The sequence below is a fragment of the Ammospiza caudacuta genome, chromosome 16, assembly GCF_027887145.1.
Source record: "Ammospiza caudacuta isolate bAmmCau1 chromosome 16, bAmmCau1.pri, whole genome shotgun sequence".
Taxonomy (NCBI): Eukaryota; Metazoa; Chordata; class Aves; order Passeriformes; family Passerellidae; genus Ammospiza; species Ammospiza caudacuta.
This window is the reverse complement of record NC_080608.1, coordinates 18,665,338-18,687,691: the sequence shown is the minus strand read 5'-3', so window position 1 is coordinate 18,687,691 and position 22,354 is coordinate 18,665,338. Positions and strand designations below refer to the sequence as shown.

Here is a 22,354-nt window from a genome sequence, read left to right as displayed (position 1 = left end):
GCTCCAAATGAGATCTCTTTTCCACACAATGGAAAACTCAGCAAGCCAAGCCCTTCTGGCAAGACCAGTTCACAGGAGGCCTAGCTGGGTATGATAACAAGTAGACAGAGAGACATGGGAAATAGGGAATCTAGGCTCAAAGGAATGAGGAAGAGTTGATGGTATAGTTTAACCAATAGATCGCTTGGCTTACAGAATTTCATGAAACATTAAGTACAAAAAAAGTCAAACTAGTGTCAGACCTGCCTATTTTCTCACCATTGCATAAGAAAATCCTAAAAGCAGTATAAAGTCACTGCCTAAAACTGATCATAGGATGTAACAAAAAACCAATTTAGGTCATTTGCTAAACTCCGGCAGCCAAGCTGGCCCTACCAAATGTGTATGTTTATACATACAGCAAACAAAACCAAAATCCAAGTAATACCTATCAGAACTCTATTAAAGAAACCTATTGTAATTAATCCTACCTCAAATACAAACCAACCCATCCAGAAAGTTAGCTTCACTCAAAAAACAATTTACACAGAATTAATAATACCAAGAAATAAAACAACACACCATGTACCACCAATGAATATAACAGTGAAGGAAAAAACCCCACATTTTTTTCTTTTTTTTTAATTTAAACTAACTTCCTTTATTAGCTAGAACAAAAGATTATGCCAGGACTGTAACAACAACAACTTCTTCTCCTTCTGAAATGTCCCTTCTCATTCCCAAATTCCTTACAACTTCTGAGTTTAAATCCAAGCAAAATTTGTGCACTTGTGCGTTCGATGCTCCCGTCAGATTCTCTGTTTCCCTCCACATCTTCTTACACTTTCAGTCCTCACGCTGTCCTCCGTCATGAGTTTGACAGAAGAATTGGCACATGTTAACAGAGGATTTCCCTCCCTCCCTCCCTCCGGTTTCCTTAGCGCATATCAGTCAATCCCAAACCGTCAATGATGCACGCTCACCCCAAAGCTCACAGCAAGCACGCAGCAGCTCAGGCTTACTTGGCTCCAGGGCTCTGTGCCTCAGATAGCTGAGGAAACTTCTGATGAGCCTCTGTTCCAATAAATTGGAAGGCAAACTCAGCTCCATCTCAGGGTCTTGGCGGGAGGCAGGAGAACATCTGGCTGAGCCACAAAAAATCCTTTCTTGGGCGGCTGCACTCTGCTGGAAAGGGGAAGCACATGCTAGTGAACAGCTGCTCAGAAACAATTCTTTTCTAATGTTACCTGCTCTACTTGACTGCTCACTAACACAAGTCTAATTTTATCATTGCAGGGAGAATTCTGTGGGAAAATGTCTGATGAGCAGCATCAAAGGCCTTGCTCCCTGCCACACAGCCTGCAACACCCTTGGGAGAGCAGAACAGCAAAATCACCAAACTCTCCTTTCCATGGGGAAGGGTAGAAGATTACTGTGGGAGGCGTATAATGCTCCTATAAATGCACAGCCATTTGCTTTCAGAAGCCCAGAGTTAAGGATCTTCTCTAGGAAGCCAGACATGACATGATATTTCTAACATTTTCTTCCTTATTGAAGGAAATGTATGTATATACACACTCTTATAAATGTATTTGGGTTTTTTTTCTTCTGAAGTTCCCAAGCTCCCAACTTTCTTCTGAAGTTCTGAAGAATGATTTCCCATCTTGAGTAATTTAGAAGAAATGGCCCCTGTGACTCCAGACAGAAGGGCTGCCTGCATTTTTGATCATGACAGCTTTTGGGTTTACCCTGGAAGCAGGAGCAGCCAGAGCTGAGGCTCTGCAGAGGCTGACCCCGGCCAGCCCCTTCCTCACTTATCTGTGTGACAATGACTTCCAGGCAGAAGGATGCAAAGCAGGTTTTTGTCTTTTCTCTTGAATGCCAATAGGTAAAATATTTAGGCTTTGAAATAACTAATTACCCTCTCTTTGAACTATCCCAAGGACACTTTTAAGGAAAAGACAGAAGACTGCTGGTACATCCATGTGGGATCAGGAGGAAAGCAGCGAGGATCCGAGGCCAGCGGCGCGGCCGGGCAGTGTCACGTCCCTGCCACCCTGTGACAAGGCACTCGGCTGCAGAGCCCCAGAGCCTGCAGGCCCTGCAGCTGCCACACGGATGGACCTGGTTCCCTCCCCGGGTGCCCAGAGGGAAACCTGAGGGCAGGCGTCCTCCCCGAGGGTGCACCCGGAGCCCCGGGCAGGGATGGAGTCGCCGGCTGCTCTCTGGGGACGAGACCCTCCCTGCAGGTGACACTGCCTTGTCCTCTCCCTCCCTGTGGGACAGGGACCTCCAGGGTCTATGACCAGCCTCCTTCTGTCAGCGTCCAGGTGCTGTGTCAGAGCCAGAGGGGTCAAGACTTTCCAGAACCATAGGACCCTTTAGGCTGGAAAAGCCTTCTAAGGTCATCGAGCCCAGCTGCTGCCCCAGCACTGCCAAGCCCCCACTCAAATCAGGTCCCTAAACACCATATCTTGACAGGCTTTAAATGTCTCCAGCAATGGGGACTGCCCTGGGCAGCCTGCTCCTATGCCTGACCACCCTTTTAGTGAAGAAATTTTTCCTCAAATCCAATCTAAGCCTTCCCTGCTGCAACTTGAGGCCATTTCCTTTTGCCATGTCACTTCTTACTTGGGAGATCTCGGTACTTAAACCTTACCTGCCCCTTCCCTAGGAGGTCTCTGGCTTGCCTGGATGAGAGGAGAAACACTCCCACCACAGGAACGGGAGCTCAGCAGGTCCCACACCGAGGCAGGGGAGCAGCTGTTCTCACCAGAGCTCGCATGTCAGCTCTCAGAGATCGGCTCTGCTCTGCCTCCCGGGCAGATCTCTGCTCAGTGCTTCAGAATTCGCTGTTTGGAGGAGGGGGGAAAAATAGGTTAGGCAAGTATTTTACCCAGACTTATCTGATGTCCTTGCCTGCTTTGCCTCTTCCTGACTTCCTTCTGCTAAGAAAACAGCTGCCTTTGGACTTCTAGGGGGAACTTTCACGTAATGCTTGAAAAGGAACTACAGAAAAGTGCCTCATTTTTAAAGACTCGGCCAAGAAGACAGATAACTGCAGCTTCTCCATCCCCACTGCCTGCAGAGCTGGCATGCACTAGGCCAGCTCTGCTCCCCCTTCAAGTTGTTCCCAAATCTGCTGGAAGAACTGAAGGGTACTTTGGCGTTCCATTGCTCTGCTTTTCCCGAAAAGATCTTTGAGTGCTGTTATCCCTCCATGGGAAGGGCCTTTCTGTCTCGCACACTCGGGGACACAAGGCTACACGAAGCTGCAGCAGCCTCTGCTCCAGGTGGGAAGGGCTTTCTTCCTCCTCTGGCACCTGGCTGGCACAGGTTGCTCAGAGATGCTGTGGCTGCTCTGGGATGAGGCTCTGAGCAACCTGGTCTTGGGAAAAATGTCCCTGCCCACGGCAGCAGGCTTGGAATGAGGTGATCTTTAGAGCCCCTTCCCACCTGAATTATTCCATGATTCTATGAACTCAAAAAACCTGGGGAATAAATTTGTAAAGGTCACTAAATACATAAAAGCACATCCCATTGATCCAATACTCACCAGCCCATCCGGCCAAGGTCAGAACTCTCTGCCCCCCGAGGACACGGCAACCAGCACGGACCTGTGAAGCCAGAGAGGAGTTTACAGAGACCGGGAGGCGGCGGGACGGGGCGGGCGCCCGGCCCGACCTTCCAAAGCTGGCGGCAGCGAGGGCGGGGAGCGCCACGGCCCCGCTCCGCCGCCTGCCCGCCGCCCCGGGGCCGCCCCGCCGGGATTGTCCGGCCCGCGGTCGCTCCCAGCGCCTGGAGCGGGGCGGGCGCGGGCTCGGGAGCTGCCGCCCTGTTCCGACGCCGCTCGCCCGCCCCCGCCCGCTGCCCCGGCCCGCGGAGCGCTGCGACCGCACCTCCGCCGCCCGCCGAAACCGGCCCCGCCGGGCCGCCCCCGCCCCTGCCATTTTTCTCAGCCATCATGTCCCTTTGCACTCCTGAATCTCCTTCACCCCTCCCCGCCACTTACAGACCGCGCCTGCCCCTCGCCCTTCCCTCGATCGGCAGCCGCGTTCTTCCGCCGGCACCTAGCGGCGATGAGCAGGGCGCTGGCTCGGGGGGGCTGCAGTACTACTCTCTGTCCACAAGGCAGCAGACTTACCGGGGTCTGCGATTTTTGCCGCCACCTTGAGAAGGTCAAGCGAGTCCGCGACACCCGCGACACGCCACTCCCAAGGTGGCGGCCTCTCGGCTGCTTGTCGGTGGAGGACTGCAGTACCGCGCTCTGCCCACAGGGCGGCAGCACCACCGCCCGCCCCAGCCGGGGACGCAGCGCGCCTCGGGGCTGCGGGCAGGGAAGGCGGCAAAAAACAACAGGGGCGACCCCCGCCAAAAATTCCTCTAAAATAAATGCCAAAAAACAACCCGGTAGAAAAAAAAAAACAACCCTGCCTCTAGCCCATTAAAACAAACAAAAGAAACCCAACCCTTTTTTAAAAAATAATATTTAAATATATTTTCTATGTTTCTCATAATTATATCCACATTTATATTTATAATGTATATTGACGTTTAATGCAATTTATATTCTATATTACATATATTCCTATTAGTTCATTTGCATTTCTTCTTTTATACATATCTTTATATATTGATTATATATTTCTATATTGAGATTTATATTTATAAAGTGCTTATATTATTTAAAATAAAACTCCTGCTTCTACCCAAATAAAAACCAAAAAAGCCTTTTATTTTAAATATTTTAAATATAAATTTTAAAAATTCTAAAAATCTAAAATTTTTAGATTTTCATATTTATATTCACATTCACATCTAAAATGAATATTGATGTATAGTGTTATTTATATTCTATACTACATCCCTTCCTATTACTATTTACTCATATTTTATATATTTAATATATATCTTAATATATTGATTTAATATTTCTATATTTAGAACTATATAACATTATTCAGTATATTCATATTCTTTAAAAAAAAGCCCTTCCTCTAACCAAACACAAACCATAAAATGCTCTTTCTTTTCAACTATATTTATTTATATTTCTATTTTTCATAATTATATTCACGTGTGCATTTATAGTTTATATCAGTGCATTATATTTATAAATGTATATAATAGACATCAGTATGTAATGATATAATTTTTTATTATATATCATATATACTGCTAATACTTCTATTCATGTAATTTATTTTTATATATATCTTTATGTTATTATGATATATTTCTATACTTAGATATCTACCTTTATTTATATTTATAATTTTTATAATAAAACCTCTCCTTATTACCATATAAAAACCAAAAAAATCCCTTATTTTAAACTATATGAAAACATTTTTATATTTATATTTTTAAATTTACATTCCTAAGTGGTTGTATACTATATTATATTTACTATTATATGTTACTACATTATATTTACTATTATATGTTCTACATTTAGATACAGAATATATATGACATATAATAAGACATATACAGTATAATTAGTATAATGTATTTTATTGATTTCTATTATTGTGTTTTGGTATATTTATATACATCGTATATAAATATATATATTTATATACATGGTATATATTTATATACAACATTTTTCCCTTTCCATTTAAAACAGAACGCAGGGATTCCCTGTCACCCCTGTGATACCCTTAACAGCCTGGAAAAGGCAGGTTTACCTTCAATCAACACCCTTGAAACTGCAAGTGAAGGGGGATCACCCCCAGTTCAAACACAGACAATAATGAAAGAGGAGTTACTTCTCTATGTTTAATTTATTTTAATTTATTTGTCCTCATAAGCTCCTTTTTTTATTTATTTCTTTCTTTGTTTTGTTTTGTTATGTTTTGTTTTACCCTGGGGGCACCGGGGAGTGATTGACAAGGTGAAATTGCAAAGGGGAAGGAGAAAATTCCCCGCTCCAAACCCACACGGGCTCACCTGTTCGGCTGCTGCTCCCCGGCACAAAGATTCGTCCCTCGGCACCTCCTTTAAGAGACGCTCCACGTATCCAAGCGCGTATCCAGGTGTTCCCCCCGACCCTGTGAGAAGCTCCCGCAGTCCTTCCATGAGACAGCGCCGGGAGTCCCCCATAAATCGCTCCAATCAGCAGCTCCATGCAAAAGGGAGCTGAGGCACCCAGCGTGACCCCCCCGCCCGTCACCCACCCGCTCCTGCACCGCAGTGGGGCTCCCTCTCCTGGGGACCTTGGGATGCCCCAAAAGGCATCAGAGCCCCGAGTCTTCACCCCCTTTTCCTGACCCCTAAAGAAGGCACAGAACGAGTCCTACTGCCCCGGACAGCAGCGCAGCGCTTCCTCCAAGCCCTTTCCACATGTCCATCCCCGCAGAAAGGGATTCTGCTGCAACAAGAAAGGGGGGCGGCCCCCAGAAGGGTTGAGGTTCCTCCCCAGCCTCGCTGTCCCGGGCCAGGGGCAGCGAGAGGGAGCGGCACCGAGGGCGGGCACGGCGCGGCACCGAGCGGGGGCCGCTCTCGGCGCCGTGCCGGGAAAGCCGCAGCTCCGGCGCTGTCGGGCGGGGCGTCCGACCGGCACCGGGGGATCCGCCGAGAGCCTCCGGCCCCGTGCGGGGACTCCTGCAAGGGCCGAGCGGCGCCGGGCTCCCGAGCCCCGCGGCTGCGGGGCAAAGAGGGAAAGGGGGCACGGGAAGACAGGAGCGAGAGCAGGGCATGAAAAAGGGCGGCGAGGGAGGTCAGGCTGTGGAGGAATGCGGGAGGGAAAGGGAAAGCCCGGGAGAGGGGTAGAGGGAGGGTGGACAGAGGAGGGAGAGAGGGGGAACAGAAGGGAGTAGCGGGGTAGGGACAGGGAGTCGGGAAGAAGCGGCGGGGACAGGGAGTCGGGATTGGGAGGGAGACGAGAGTAGGGTCTCGGGGACAAAGAAGAGGAATACGAGGAGGAGGAAAGAGAGGGAGAGAGAGGGACAAGCGGGCCGCACAGAGCCCCGGCTCCACCCCGAACCCGCCCTGCCCTGCGCGTGATGCTGCGCTCGGCGAAGCTCGGCTATTATCGGCTGCATTCGCCTCTTCGGCTCAGCTCGGCTCGGTTCGGCCGAACTCGGAGCCGCTCGCTGCGTTCGGCTCAGCTCGGTTCGTTTCGGCTGAACTCGGAGCCGCTCGCTCTGCTCGGCTCAGCTCTGCTCGCTGAGGGCGGCGCCGCCTCCCGCCCAACGCGCACAGCTCGCTGCGCTCCCGCTGCCGAGTCCCGCGCGCGGCCCGGCCGTCCCACGGACACCCCCCACGGAAGATTAGACAAAGCAGTTTCTATGTTAAACCCTTTTTATCCCATAAGGAGAAAACTTCTCTACCTCCTTCGTTTACTCATTTTCTTCTTTGATGTCAAAATCAGAGTTTCAAAACCCTACTCAAGTACAAGACTTAGTAAATAGTCAATAAAATAGTCCCGTAAATTTCATAACCTACAGAAAAAGTTATACTTCTGTTTCCACAAAAAAAAAACATATGAGATTCCTACTCACTGTGTCAAACCTTATTTAAAACACACAAAGAAACCCCATCATAAATAGTTCTACAACCAAAACAAAACTAATAAGCAACACTAACTAAAACCACACATCCAAATACAGTGTTTATCAGTCACCAATCCTAAAAATCCATTTTCTACATACGTTGTTAGTATACCTCTTAACAACTAACCTTATCCCGCACAAAATTTAAATTGTAAATCAAATAATCCAATACATACTATAAACTTAAAAAACAATTTATACACTCTTACCCAAATTACAGTTAAACCACAAAAATTAAAATTACTAAAATTACTAAAATTATACAAAAAATACTTGTATAATATTTAGTTACCAAAAAACTCAAACAAAAAAAACACAAAAAACTTACCTCAAAGTATCAAAACTATCATTTAAAACAATTAACATGACTAAGACTCAACATAATAATACATTAAAAAAAAATACATAATCACTCAAACACAAATTTACTCCTCAATAGCAATTCTCACAGGAGTGATGAACCGGGTCTGTTGGCCAGTTGCTGAGGGGGTCTCAGTGTAATACCAGTGGACCGCCTAAAGCACACAAACGAGAATGGAGGCTAAGAGTCGCACCAGAAATCGAGAGCTGAGCAATACCAACTGCTTCCATCCACTGGTCACTGATCACCTTGCCCACTTACCACATTCTGGTAGACAACCTGAGAGCTACACGTACTGGTGCAGTCAAACAAGTGCAGTAATTAGGATAAACAAATTTTAGATCGTCATTATAAAACATGTTTCCATGAGCTTCTAAAGCCATCCCCAACTACCCTGGTCAGTTTGAAAAACAGCCACAGACAAAAGAAGTAACACTCAGTCTGTTTTAAAGTTTTAACTGCATCTTACCAAAAGGATGACAGCATTCTGGGCCTTTTAACGATCAAATTGAAACTCGTTCTCCCCATCTCTCCAACTCTGACATTCGCAGATCTCTTACTGATCAACAGTTGTACTGCTACAGGAGAAGCCCACTATCACAGTAGCTGGCATAAGAGAAGTCACGTCATATTACCCAGGTCAACCTAACAGAGGACACGAATAGCAGAACTTTCAACTATCAACATTTACCAGTAGTATTATTGTCAAACATCATTTGTGTTTGGAGATGTAAAAATGGGACATGAAAAGCTCACAATAGAAAAGAATAAACCTTTAGGCTTGTTAGAAAAAAAAAAAAAAAGGAACAGAAAGCATACTTTGATAATGTTTTTTGTATTTGTGGAAGTGAAATATACACATTGAAAATACTTCTGTATACCCACTGTTTTTGTTATGACAGTGACAAAAAATTATCACAAATTGAAGCCTGGAAAGTGCTAGAGATTATGTATAAGCAACAGCCTCAGCTATTTAGAAGATAGAGTTTCATTCAAGACCATACATCATTAGGCTATCAGTAAAAGTTGATCTTTGATTATAGCAGAGAAGCTTAATTATTTTTAAAGTTCCTGGTCTTCAGCTACATCTCACATTTCATCCAAAAGTCTTTGTGCACTTTAAAACATGCAATCTCTTTTCTAGGTTTAACTAGTACTTATTAGGGCTAAATTATGATAATGCACACAGGTAAAAACATGAATGTTTAGCTCAGCAATCACACCACCAAGCCCTCTTCATAAATTTATTATCTACACTCTTCAGGATTCCAAAGTCTAGTGGGCAACAAACAGAAAACATTTGAAATATACAGTCACTTATACCAAAAAGTCACTAAATATGCTAGCCCTAGTTAACAGTGCAATTTGCTTTAGAAGGGGTCAAGCCTAGTTACTAGTTTGGTTCAGAACGGGTCAAAGACACTCTTCATGAATCAGCCTTCAGCCGCTACACTCAGCTTTAGTCCAACCCGATAGTGGTGAGCACCTACTTGGGGCACAGCCCTTCTAAGGGCATCTGCCACAGCTCAGATCACCTTCAGTCTGCCAGCTATCAGTTTAGAGTCTACGAAGTTATTTTTCTTGGGGCTACTTGAGGTCTTGCTCAGATGCACAAAGTCCAGACATGTACGAGTGAAAGCCCTAAAGGAAAGAAAAGCCCATGACCACATACCTCTTGACTACAAAGTCTCCGCCTACAGCTCTTTTCTCCGTGTTGTTTCATCTCTCCAGTCAGGGCCCATGACCTACTCAGTAAGTGCAGTTCGCAGTCACAGCAGAAGTATCTGTAACAGTTCATTTTACCAGCTTTACAGAAAATCTCCAGTGGCATTTCTAGAAAACAAAAGGACACAATGCAACAGGCCACATAGCGTACCATACCAGATCCTGGGCTCCGAGTATGCTCGAACTAATTTTTAGCTCCTTATTTCTAAGGGGAAAAAAAAGAAAACCGAACAATAATTTTTCCTCTAGTGCAAACCAGACACCTAGTCGAGGACTATCCACACTTCCCCACGTAAACAGTCGCTTACGGAAAGGGTCTACAGTGCAAAAGCCTGGGTGGACAAGGTCTCTGGCCTCTACAGCACTCCCCAGGCCAAAGGTATCCTACCTATTTCGGAGGCGTGTATAAAGAGCGACTCAGTCCCCACTAAACGAAAACGAGCAGTAACCAGCAGCGAGGAAGCGCTGATGGCCGGCCTGTGCGCCAGCGGCCTTGGGAAGCCCCACGGAAAGCCGCAGCCCGCCCCTCGGCCCGCTGCAGAGCAGAGCTCCGCGGCTCGCAGGCGCGTGACCCACCGCCGGCGCGGGCCCGGCCTCCCGAGGGGCGGGGGCGGAGGGGGAGAGCTGGGGGGAAAGGGGAGGGGGAGTGCGCTGCGGCATCACGGCGGCTGCGCGGCGCAGCCCCGGAACGCCTGAGCAGGAAACTCCTTTTTTGGGCCGCGGAAGTGCCATAAAAGGCATGGAGGAAATGCCAAATATGGTTGGTCTTGTTCCGGACGGGGACAGCGGGGACGGTGCTTCTGTTCAGCCGGGGCCGCCCCCGGCGCGCTCCCGGCGCTGGCGCGGCACCGCGACCGCTGGAGGCGGGGGGGGTGGTCTCCTTCGAGCCAAGCCGGGCGGCAGTTCCTGTCACTAGTTGTCAGACCTGAATTGGGTTTTAAATCACAAACAGCTGAGGTTTAGTTCCGAGCAAATGTGTCTTCTGCGCGTAAGCGCAAAAGCGAGAGGTTTTCGCTTCCTTCCTCGTCGCTGCACTTCCTGCAGGGGGAGGGTTTTCCCCGCCAGTGACAACACCTGCTGTTTCCTTGGGAACAAACTCCTTGAAACCGACTCATCCTACTAATTGGACTAGAAGCAAACTTTTTAAGAAACAGAAATACTGTGTTCAGGCCAACAGCAAACGAAAGATCTTGTAGAAAATGTATAGGCAATGCTTTCTCATAAGGCATTTTTCTTCCCTGAAATCTGTTCTCATTTTATGGGACAAAGGCCACGAAAGTAGTGGATGCAGAAGTCCCATGCATTTATTTCCTTTATGTTACGCTAGCAAGGGTGCACCGGCCTTCAACCCTGTACAACCAAGCACTACTCCCTTACTTGGACCACTTTTCACACAATGCACCAAGATAACCCATCTTCTTTTTTCCTCTTTAGGCATGAAAATTACTCATTTCAAAATGCTCTGGAGAACCTGGGGCACCCTCAGGCTCATCAAGCATTGCTTGACAGCCTACTTGGTCAGTTTTTAGCACAATCAACATTCCAGAAGGCTAGACCAGGAGACAGTAATTGTGGTTACTTCAAAAGAGGTGGTGATGCACCTAATGCAAGGACATGAGTCCGCCATCCATGTTTTTTGAAAGCAACTGGACATAAGATTGATTTCATCTCCTCTCTTTAAACAGTTTGGTTTTGTTTTTTTTTTTCCCCTGGAGACAAGTGGTTATGTGTTGGCTTTGAAGCAACTAAAAGAGTTGGGATTGCTGTGGTGCAGTCTTCCTAAGTAGTAATTTCAAGGAAAGTGTAAGTCTGCACAATTCGATGTTTTATTTATTTTTTTTCTGAAGGGTATTGTACACCAAATATCCCAATGGCAGAAAAGCGCATTCAATGTGTTTAGAAGCAAAACAGTCACTTTCATTTTAACAAACACAATTACAAAGTAAAAATAAACCACAAAATAATGAACTGCATGTTCATAACATACAAAAATTGCTGCCTACTCAGTAGGTAACTACAACATTCCAACTCCTGAATATATATATATATATATATATAAATTTACATTTTTGTAACAAAAATAGACTTTGAGAGGTGGAGGGGGAGAGGGTCTGGGGTTGGTTTGTTTTTTTGTTTGTTGTTTTTCTGTTGTTGTTGTTGTTTTTCTGATTGTTTGGTTTTGGTTGTTTTGTTTTCTTTTTTGGGGTCTTTTTTTTTTTTCTTACATTCCATCCCCTGGCCCTTGCTCTTGCTCCTCTCCCCACCCATTCCCTGCTCTTCCTTACATTATTTGAGTAACATCCCTTCCACTTTAAGGCAAGATGCAAAGCATCCACTCACACAAACGCATGACGTCAGCAAGGCTTCACAAAAAGGCACCAAGACTTGTAACTTTTAAAACAAAACTTCTGCCACATGTGAGTGTCTCATCAGATGATAATTACATAGCATCACTCCAACATGCTCAAATACAGTAAGTGCTGTTCCCAAAGAAGTTTGAAACGCATTATAGCATTGTCACTGAAATAGAATTAACATCTACAAAATATGGCCCTGCAAACTCCAAATTATACAATATGAATATGCAAAGATTTTTTCCACATCAATAGTACCTAAAGGAAAGCAAAACCATGGCACATGTACAATTTACATTAGCTAGATACTTAATCAAAAGTTCTTTCTTCCTAATAAAAGGCTATTGTTTACGGGGAAAGTTATATTGAACTTATATCCACAATCCATGCAAATTAAGTCATTCAACAGAGGTGGAAAACTTAAGCAGCAGTTGATTCAGGCAGCTGAAGTTTAAACTAAATAGCCTTGCAACGTATGGTGTTGTGGGAGTAATCGGAGACTCCATGTCTGATAATACCAATGGGAAAGGTGAATTATCCTGTTCCAGAAGGTAGCCTCAGCAGATCTCAATTGTCCTTGGAGAAAAGGCTGAGTTCATGTCTGAAAGTGCTGAGGTTACCTGTGAGCTGAAATTGTTGGTGACTCCTGGAGATGAGAAGGAAGTGGCCACTTGGGTCTGAAAAGTGGCAGTGCCAGAGGGGTAAGTGGTTGCTATAGAAGGAGATGGGAATGTGGTGTGTGCAGGGGAGGGATAGGAAGAGGGAGCAGGAGAAGAATACGCTGTGCGCACCGGGGAGGGATAAGTGGTGGCCATGGAGGAAGGGTAGGATGTAGTCACAGCGGATGAATAGGCAGGAACTGGGGAAGCAGTTGAGGCTGGAGCTGCCTTTTCCACTTTCTTGTCCTTCTGCCTAAGGTGGATTTTAGTGTGCCTCTTCCTCTCATCACTTCTGGCAAACTTTCTGCCACAAATGTCACAAGCAAATGGCTTCTCTCCTGTGTGCGTGCGGATGTGCGTAGTCAAGTGGTCACTCCTGCTGAAGTTCCGCATGCAAATGCGGCACTGGAAAGGTTTCTGTCCCGTGTGGATGCGTATGTGCCGTGTTAGCTCATCAGATCGTGAAAACCTCCGGTCACAGGACTCCACTGGACAGGCATAGGGACGCTCATGAGGAGGCGTCTTGCTGGGACGGTTGGGGTATTTCCTCATCCTGCTGGGCTTGATCAGCTGGGACTGATAATTAGCATTGAGGGGCTTCAGCTCTTGGGAGCCAGTCTGCGTAGCAAATGCCTTGATGGTGGACAGTGGCGTGAGGGAAGGCTGCTGTGCTCTGGTCTCAAGAGCTGGGAAGGGCTTCTGATCAGCTGGAACAAGACTGAGCTCACCCTGTTGCTGAGGGAACAAGTAATCCGGGATCATTGGCACCTGAAAGTTGGTTTTAGCAGTCGGATAAGCTGGAGGTGGATATTGGATGGGGGCTCCAGAGGGGTTGGGGAAAGATTGGGTCTGGGATTCAGGAAAAATGTCGGAGCTGGAATTGGGGAATGTTGGTGCAGCCGAATAAATTGGATTGTTCTCACTGGCTTGGACAGAGCAGCTCAGTGGGGAGCTCTGCGAGGAGGAGGATGGTGATGATGAAGTAGGCATAGATGTGGGAGGTGCATTAGCCATGCCCACCAGCCCACTGACGAGGCTGAAGAGGGGCTCTGGCCATAGGGGGTTGCTGCTATTGGGGGCCGGCTCTAAGGAGAAGCGCCCCGTGTAGGTTATCGGTGGCAGTCTCGTCGTTTGGTTGGGATAGCTGGTTTCTGGCAAGGTTTTCTCGTTGTTCAGGGAGATTTCGGGAAAAGTGTCTGCAAAGAAAGGAATAGCGATTAATTCCAGCAGTTATTGCAGCTGCTGCCGGTGCTTCGCGAGCCCTCCCTCTAACAGCGCAGCCCCAGATTCTGGTTAATTACTAATTGAGCGTAACATATTGCAGCGTCGCTGGCAGGTCTCCAGCCGCAGCTAGTCCGGAGCCGCTGACGCACGCAGGAGAATCCCCCCGCGCGGCCGCCGGGACAGAGGCGACGCTGCGGCGCGGAATTCCCGCCGGCGTCGCTGCCCCCGCTGCAGACCGGGACTCCCCGCCCGCCTGGGCGAGGTCAGCGCGCTTACCTGCCGCGAGGTGCTCGAAGTGCTGCTCTCCGGGCTCCCCGGCGGCGCCGAAGCCCGCACTCTCGGGTGCCCCGGGCGGGGCAAGGAACTGCGGACCCCCGCCGCTGAGCAGCATCATCTCCTCCAGCTTGGGATAGTGAGTGTCCATGGCAGGGGGCGAGTGCGGGAAGGCGCCAAAGGGGTCGGAGATCTGCAGCGGGGGTAAGAGCTGCATCTCTCCCTTGGCCGCGGCCATGAGGGCGCCGGGCTCCGACTCTGACGGGTGATGGCGCTGCCGCCGCGGGGCCGGCGCACGGGCCGGCTGCGGCGAGGCGGCCGTCGCCTGCTCTGCGCCCTGCGCCGCTGTTTTCCCCGGCGCTGCCCGCTGAAAGCTCTCGGCTGCCCGGCTGCCCGCCCGCCCGCCCGGGGCTCCCCCCGGCTCTGCCCGCTGGAAGCGCTCGGCTCCCCGCCCGCTCCGGCACCGCCTCTATATATCGGGTCTCACCGGCCGCAGCCCGCCCCAGCCCTGACGTACATGGCCATATATGGAAAGCAGGAAGCCCTAATATGGATGCGGGCCGGAGGACCCCTCCTAGCGTCAGAGCCTGGCACCGGGGAAAGCCGGGCCGGGGGGCCCCGCCCGCCCCGGGCTGAGGGCCCCGCGCCCGGTGCAGGTCTGACCCCCGCCATGGGCAGCGCCGCCGCAGCGCTGCCGCAGCATCGCCGGTCCCGGGAGACGGGTTCCCCGGCCCCCGCCGGCTCCGGCCAGCCCGCCGGAAGCCCCCACCGTACTTTCCATATTAGGAAACAACCTTATAAGTCTCGATTCCGGCGGAGGCTTCCCGTTCCTTATATGGCGGTTCCGGCCCCGGGTTGGGGGAGCGCACAGCCCGTCTGCAGACGGGTGCGCGCCCGCCCCCTGGCAACAGAAGAGCGCGGAAGCCCCGGGCCGCGAAAGACGGAGCATGCTGCCCGGGCGGGTGGCACAGGAGCCTCGGGGAGCACCCGACAGACCCCGGCGTCGCCGCCGTGTTTTCGCGGGCAGAGTTCCCCCTGGTCCCCACCCCGTGTGCTCAGCTCGCACTACTCGCCTCCCCTCCGTCTCCGCGGTGGAGCCAAGCGCCGCTCACGGCGGCTCCCGCGGCAGCCTCGATGTGGAGTTTTCTGGGTGGTGGCAGCGCGCCCAAGGCAGGAGCTGCCCGCTCCCGGAAAAGAGGAATCTCCGGGATTCCAGCGGCCTGCCGGGATCGCCCTGCTCCGCCCGCTCCCGACGGAGGTCTGTCCATAGCGCCAGACCGGGACAGACCCCGGCTCTGTGCGCCTCCTTCACGTAGCGGAGAACAGGGCACTGATAAACAGAGAGCCCCAGATACTAAATGGCCACAGCCACCACTGACTTCAGCGCGATGAAATGTGACAGCGCTCGGGGACTCTACTCTCGCGGCCTTAGGACTGTCCCCTGACGCGGCTACAGCTCTTTCCTGCCCACCCCGCAAAGCGCTGGCTGCACCCTGCACCGGCTCCGCAGGGAACCCTCGGCCGTCTGCTCGACGCAACACGCACGCCAAGGAGCCGCGCAAGAACGCTGCCCGGGCCGGGGGAGCCTCCCGCGCTATAAATAGTCGCTCGCCGCGGCCGCCGCCCCGCCCCGCCCGGGCAGCCCCGCTGCCGGCGCGCGGGGCTCTCCTGGCGCCGGGCCAGGCGGCTCCGGCGACGCAGTGAGGCCGCAGTGCGCGTGCGCGGCCATCGCGGCGAGGGCTTCCCCGCAGTGCGCGGGGCTCCGGGGGCGGGGTCGGAGCCGTCGCCCGCAGCCCGGTGCGCGGGCGGGCCCGATGCCGGTGGCGGCGCCTGAAGCTCCGCGGCTCACGGTCGCCCCATCGTCGGGCGCAGCGCCGGACGGCCGGCTCGCCGCTATCTGCGGCTCCAGGTTCTGCCGCGGACGGCGCTCCCTCTGCCGCAGAGACGGAGCGTAAAGGCCGGCGACTTGGTTCCTCTTCTGGTCCGGCCCCGCTCGCTCGGGGCACCGCCCGCCTACGGGCTCGTCCCGCAACTCGCGGTCGGTTGCAGGGCTGGCTGTTCCCCGCGGAAATCCCGGGCCGAGCCGGGCCGGGCCACACGGGCTTTATGCCAGGCGGCCTTCTTTTGCCGTGGGAAGGCAGCTGCATAAACCACTAGCCTCTAAAGCCTTTGAGATTTAAATTCAAGTTGCGAGCCACGGCAAGCCTCTGTCTGCCCGCTTTTTTAGAATATTTAGACTTTTGCCATGCGCACGGTTTTTATACCGTAAAAGTTGTTATATTTAGGGCAGTGCCTCCTACACCGATGCATTTCCATCTTAAAATCAGTGATGGACTGTAGCAACACAATGCCTCCAGGCTTTGGAGGATAGCTTCTGCTTATCTGCAGCTGCTGTTACTCAATGGCAGCTACTACACATCTGTTCTTTGGTACTTACCCTTTATGGAGAGAAATCATTCTAGTTTTCAATGCACCAGGCCAAACTTCTATTTTGAAAATGTGATTTGGAGCTTTTCCTTTTTAAACAGATACCTACAGCAGGTTTTGTGACATCCCATACATAATGATTTCAACTAGTCTGATTTTCATCAGCATGTCATGGTTTGGAGGTCTGTTAGAAAGGGATGAGTAGCGGAACTTGACTTTTTCTACCAACACTGTAGTTTGTTTTGGCTTCTGAACATCTTACTGACATCACATCTTCCTTGTCCTCTTTTTTTCTATTCCTTTTCAAGATCAGAAAGAAGTGCCTGTTTCCTAAAGAATTTCATTCATACACTATGTTAGGCCCAATATTCCTTTACCGATATCGAAGTGCATCATTCAGACAAATTTGGTTTTTCGTCAAAATCTGGAATCACAGATGGAAAAATCTAATCTTCTTTTTCTTTTCAATTACCTTAATTTTTATCCATTTGTATAAAACAAGAGACCTGCTTTAATAGTTGCAGACAGAGCAGTGTAACTAGCTTGAGCTGCACCTAAGTTACAGTCATAAAGAATGTTTTGCAACGTTGCACTGTTCTGGTGAGGCTTGCTGGCTTCAGGGAAGTACTGCAGAGGCCATGGATGACTTACAACCTGTGCACTGAGCTAGGAAATTGCCTGTTGTTATGAGTTTTCCAAACGCCTCTTCTGTGTTCAATTTTCTTTTTCTGAATACAACATTAGGTATGTGGGAATTACATTGAAGTTGTTAGATTTTTACTATTGAGATCCAAGATCTGTTTAGGTCATCTAGCCAGACATTTGGGGTTTTTTTCTAGGTAGTATGATTTGAAAGCCCCAAGAACTTGCTACTATTGACTAGTATTTGAAATGTCTTTCCAAAATGGCAGTATTTTAATAAATTTGTAACACTTCCTCTTAATGTTCCTAGTGAAAGCACAGAAATGTAATAAGACGCTGCCACTTGAGCAGCCACAATTTTATTTGAAAATTTAACAGTTTTGGCTCTGTCTAGTGAATAAACATGCGCAATACACTGGGTCTCCTTGAAAGTCCATTGTTATCAAATATATTGTCTCTCAATACATTTCAGTGACAAGAAATGTATTGACAGGACATAGAGTGCAAAATGCTGTGGGGTCAGGGAACAAGAGGAGAGAATGGTTTCAAAGTTAAAAATTACCCATGGTGAATCCTTGATTTTGTTCTGCTTGCTTTATTAGTAGAGGCTGGTACAAACTACTTTATACTCAGCCTCAACATACCTTTCAATGTTTATTTTTTCACTGTTTTTTTTTATTCAAACTAATCTGTTGTGATATTGTGCCAATAAAAGAATCACTGTGCCTTTATGAAATAGGTTTCCACACAGTGGAACTACACTTTTACCTCTGTTACTTTTTGTTAACTGCTGCTTTCATGATGGGCTTACTTCTAGGTTTTTCCAACTTGTACTTTAAATTATGCAAGTCACTTGCATTTCTCGTACACAATTTTCTAGGTAAGGGGATGGTATTTTTTGTCTCTAAGTATACCTCAAACGTCCATCTGTCTTGAAATTTTTTATTTGCTAATATGGAATACAGAGCAGGGGTGACAGGGGGGCAAATCCTCCTTAGGAAGCAAGCTTTAGGGAAACTAAGCTTGCAGTTGCTGTGAGTGTCAGTGCTGCTGTTGGCTCAGTATCCATGGAAACTTGATTTCTCATCTTGCTGCAGGAATTAATTGAAGATCCCAACCCACTTGCTCAGGGAATCACCATGATATTAACTCACATTCCGCTATAAAGCTCACTTTAATATCCCAGATTGTCTTTTCATCAGAACAAAAAGTTCAATTACCTTTCACCAACCTAAAAAGAAAAAAAAAAAAAAAAAAAGAAAAAAGAAAAGGCCATCTAAATTTTTACTGCCACAAAACCAGGGCAGAGAACAAACATAGAGCTACATTTTGGAGATCTACCTCTTTCAAATGGAACTTGCCAAAAACGTCAACAACAGGAGAGGGCACAGAGTTAGGAATGCTCTATGCAAATCTCATGTCCGACATCATATAGTTACCTCTATTTTTCACCTATGCCAGTAGCTGTATTATCTTGTGGGAAAAATTCACTGTCCATACTTCAGTATCAGAACATAACTTTGTCTTCCACAATACATTCTTAAGATATACTGTGCAAAGCTTCAAAGAATAAGAGAATAAGCCAAAAGGGACATTTGCTAGGGAATATTGTTTCCAGACTTCTCTTTAAAGACTTTTCATTAATTACAAACACCAGCATGTCAAGTTCCCACAAGGTCTGCTCCTGGATCAAACATCTCTGATTATCTACCTTGGAACTTTCTTTCCTCTAATTTCCTGTTGGATTCCCTAGTTGCTCCCACCATTCTTTTTCTTTTTTCCCGATCCCCAAATAATCTTATTTGCTCTGCAATCTTTTCTGTTAGGACACTGATTTTCCCCATTTTCATGTTTCTGATACTTTGTATTTAGCACCTGGTCCTTTTGTAACCATGGCAACTACATCATGATATCAGCAAACAATCTCACTATTATCTGAGGAACCCAATCTCATTAGCTTGAACTGATGTTTAGTGTCCTCTACCCAGGGGACAAGTTTTGTTTGGAGTTTTCTATATTTTATACATGAGCCAGGAAAGGCCAATTTCTTCTGTTAACCAGTATCCTCCTTCACACAGTTGTCCTCCATCTTTCATTTCCATTCTTGACACACTGACTCTCCCAGAAATGTGGACCACTGAAGCAATGTTACCACAGAAAAGATGGCGAAGACATTATCATAGACTGAGCATAGTCTTTGGATTAGATCAAAGAAGTTATGTTGTGTTGCTCTATTACATCTCCAACACTGACAGTTTATAAGCAATTGACCTCAAACTGTTAATTCCAGGTGCTGCAAAAACTGCATGTACTAGTTACAGAACAGTTTTGGATTTGTGGACATAGCTAAACACCACTGTTTTCTCTGAATGGCAAATGCAGGCAGGGGACAAGTGAAAGTAGTATTTTGAACTGACTTGGTAGTAACTCAAGACATATTAGATAAATAGTTAGGAGGATGAAGAAACACCATAGACCAGTGGAAGACTGCTAAGTACAAGGACACCAGAAATAATTTCCCCTTCTAGCCAGACTTCCAAATTACATGTTGTGTTATATTGTTACTCACCACCAACACTGAGAAATCCATCTGTGGTTAATCACAATAACAATTCTATGAAATGCTGCGTTATGTAGAGTACAAATATGCAGCAATGCATCTGTAGAGTACTACATACACGCTGGATCAGGTCTGTAGCTCAGACCAGGTAAAGTTGCTCCTAGAATTTTTGCATTTTCCAGGTGAATAGAGAAGGGAGGAAAGAGCAGTAGTTGTCTTGGATTTTTTATGCTTTACCATAGTATTTTTAGTTACCATGTATACTATGAAAAAAAATCAAATACTTGAATTGAAATCTAATAAACACATTAATTTTAGACATGTCACAGCAACGAATCCTACAAGCTAGCAATTATGGTGTTACAGACTCGTGTCTTGGAAACAAACCTTCAGCTCTTGCAATGAAAACAGGTCAATTTACTTTTTCTTATTCCCAGACTAAGGAAGCCCAAAGAATTGATTTTTATAGAATACAAGAATTTGACAACACCTCCTCTTGTACTTGTTAAATAAGATGAAACACAATGTGCCTATATTGAACTCACTCTGTTAACGTTCCCATTTGCACTTCATTTTATTTCTAGACATTAAACTTTAGTAGTACGTGAATGGGAGTTTTTTTCCATTGCACTCAATAAACATTAAATCCTTTGAGGAAAAAAAATCTCACACATATTAACTACCTAATCTCTCACCCTACCTCTTCAGTAAGTTACGGTTCCTGAACATATATTTTTTTCCTTTAATTTCTCAAGGTTGATCTGTGACAAAAATTTAAAACTAAAGCAAAAATCTTGCTTCAAAGAAAATTTGAAGGCAAAATTTTCTTCCAAGTATTGAAAGATAAACCAATGCTTAAGTATATAGTAAGCTAAAATTCACAATGTTCCAATAGGAAAAGTCTCACAGTAGTTAAAATAGTCGTAGACTTACAGGATTTTCTTCATCTTGATTGTAAAAGCTGAGGAAAGGAGTGTGATTGTAATAACACACAAACACATCGCTAGAGGCAAGGTTCCCCTCCCACTTCATGACTGAAATAGTCCAAATCTGGATTGCATCCTTATCTTGATTTTGGATTTGCTTAAACTGTTCTATTATTGAATGTTAAGAATTTTTATTGGAAGCTGAGCAAGAACTTTAAAATCAGCATGACTGAAAACTCATTGCTGCTTCCTCATTAATATGCCAGAAGGACTGTCTGACATTTCTATGGAATGTCTGTGCTCTTGGGACTGATGATTCAGTGCAGAGCTGTTTGGAATTTCTACAAAATTTCAGCCCTCCTCCCTTCCCAAATGGCTTAATTTTACCAATCTGTCAAGTAATGCTAAAAATAATGAGTTTGTGTGCAATTACAAGGGGAAGGATGGAAATTTCACTGCAAAGTATATTAGGTAACTCATTAGAAAGCAGAAGCTGCATTTTCAAAAGCAGTGTGAAACATATCTCCCATGCTTAATTTTTTTTTTTCCACAGTTAGAAAAACAAACTATGCTAAAATTTTAAGGTGCATAGTAATACTCAAACTAAAGGAGGATGCAATTAAGAATTCTGTGAGGTCAATTTGATGAAAAGTGTTCCTTGCCTTGTCAGAGTTTCATGAAAGATAAGGAAAAAAGTGATTAGGGTTAGCAACTCACAAATTCAGTGGTCAATTCCACTGGAGCCTGCTAGCCCAGAAGAAGCAGCTTAGCCTCAAGAGCTGCCAATGATTCTAATAAACAGGTAAACTCAAAGTCCAAACCCAGTGCAGTTGTTCCTGTAATCCTTCTGCACAGGTCAACTGCTGTTGGAGCAAGTGGGGATATAAAATGTCATAGACATATACAAAGAAGAAAATAACCATATCATTTTTGCATATGCCCAGAAATATAGTCAAACACTTTCTATTTACTATACAAACATTTCAGGTTTCAACTGCTGAGTTTAGCAATGGCCAATCTGAGCTGGCTGAAACAGAAGAAAATCTGCTTCCTTCACAAGGACATCCACAGAGTTCGAAGGATGGCAGTAAGGGTTGAACTAGATGATCTTTAAGGGTCCTTCTAACTCAATCCAATCTATGATTCTTTGATTCATTGCATTGGTAGGAAAAACTGACAGCCAGGGGGTAAAAAGAGAAAGGCTGCACCTACATAAGAGTCTACTTTGGGAAGGAAAGAAACCACTAAGCTGAATTTCAAAGCCAAAAAGGATTTCAACTCAATCCAAAACAGACTCAGTCCATTACTACTTTTATGAAGTTCCAGCTAGAGACCACAGTTCATCAGCCTCAGACATATGTTACCAAAACACCAAATATAAAGATGCCACTAGAACCCTGCTAGCTGATTTTCCTCTCTTATCCCAGCCACTACAACTGCTAGCTCCTAGCTACCCACTTTACCTGCTAGTTGGGTCTGTGGAAGAACATCTGTTACTGGTAGCTACAGAAAATTCTTCTCACAGCCCATTTTTACCTTGTAATTTCACATACCCTCTGCTAGTTGTCGCTACCACAGGTTTTCCATAAGTAAGCTGAGTTCTTGCTACCCGGCTCTGCAAGACAATTTTTATTTCCTGACCACTCTAATGTTTCATGCCTAGGT

At 46.8% G+C, this 22,354-nt stretch overlaps 2 protein-coding genes and 2 long non-coding RNA genes across 5 annotated transcripts; 1 reads left to right on the top strand and 3 right to left on the bottom strand.

The window, feature by feature from the left end:
- Positions 1 to 664: 664 nt before the first annotated feature.
- On the bottom strand, positions 665 to 6,027 carry LOC131564897 (uncharacterized). Of its 2 annotated transcripts, none has more exons than XR_009275421.1 (5): positions 5,935 to 6,027; positions 3,536 to 3,596; positions 2,639 to 2,831; positions 1,002 to 1,164; positions 665 to 837 (listed from the first exon to the last, which is right to left on the bottom strand). It is a non-coding gene; the product is annotated as an uncharacterized LOC131564897 (long non-coding RNA). The 2 variants fall into 2 exon arrangements; XR_009275420.1 differs by lacking the exon at positions 5,935 to 6,027 and adding an exon at positions 3,992 to 4,662.
- Positions 6,028 to 6,393: 366 nt separating this feature from the next.
- On the bottom strand, positions 6,394 to 10,217 carry LOC131564866 (uncharacterized). Its single transcript, XR_009275415.1, has 4 exons — positions 10,013 to 10,217; positions 9,572 to 9,732; positions 8,369 to 8,544; positions 6,394 to 8,053 (listed from the first exon to the last, which is right to left on the bottom strand). It is a non-coding gene; the product is annotated as an uncharacterized LOC131564866 (long non-coding RNA).
- Positions 10,218 to 11,428: 1,211 nt separating this feature from the next.
- On the bottom strand, positions 11,429 to 14,556 carry EGR1 (early growth response 1). The gene is made up of 2 exons (XM_058815033.1): positions 14,138 to 14,556; positions 11,429 to 13,833 (listed from the first exon to the last, which is right to left on the bottom strand). Exons 1-2 carry the CDS (start codon positions 14,370 to 14,372, stop codon positions 12,536 to 12,538), a joined length of 1,533 nt encoding a protein of 510 aa, XP_058671016.1. The 5' UTR covers positions 14,373 to 14,556; the 3' UTR covers positions 11,429 to 12,535.
- On the top strand, positions 14,403 to 15,404 carry LOC131564634 (skin secretory protein xP2-like). The gene has a single exon (XM_058815150.1). The coding sequence runs from the start codon at positions 14,403 to 14,405 to the stop codon at positions 15,402 to 15,404; it is 1,002 nt and encodes a 333-aa protein (XP_058671133.1).
- Positions 15,405 to 22,354: the final 6,950 nt, after the last annotated feature.

Excerpts from the sequence above, each read along its gene's own strand:
- EGR1 (XM_058815033.1), bottom strand. The coding sequence starts at position 14,372 with ATGGCCGCGGCCAAGGGAGAGATGCAGCTCTTACCCCCGCTGCAGATC. Across the intron at positions 13,834-14,137 it reads CTTCGAGCACCTCGCGGCAG|ACACTTTTCCCGAAATCTCC; the intron begins GTAAGCGCGCTG and ends CTTTCTTTGCAG.
- LOC131564634 (XM_058815150.1), top strand. The coding sequence starts at position 14,403 with ATGGCGCTGCCGCCGCGGGGCCGGCGCACGGGCCGGCTGCGGCGAGGC.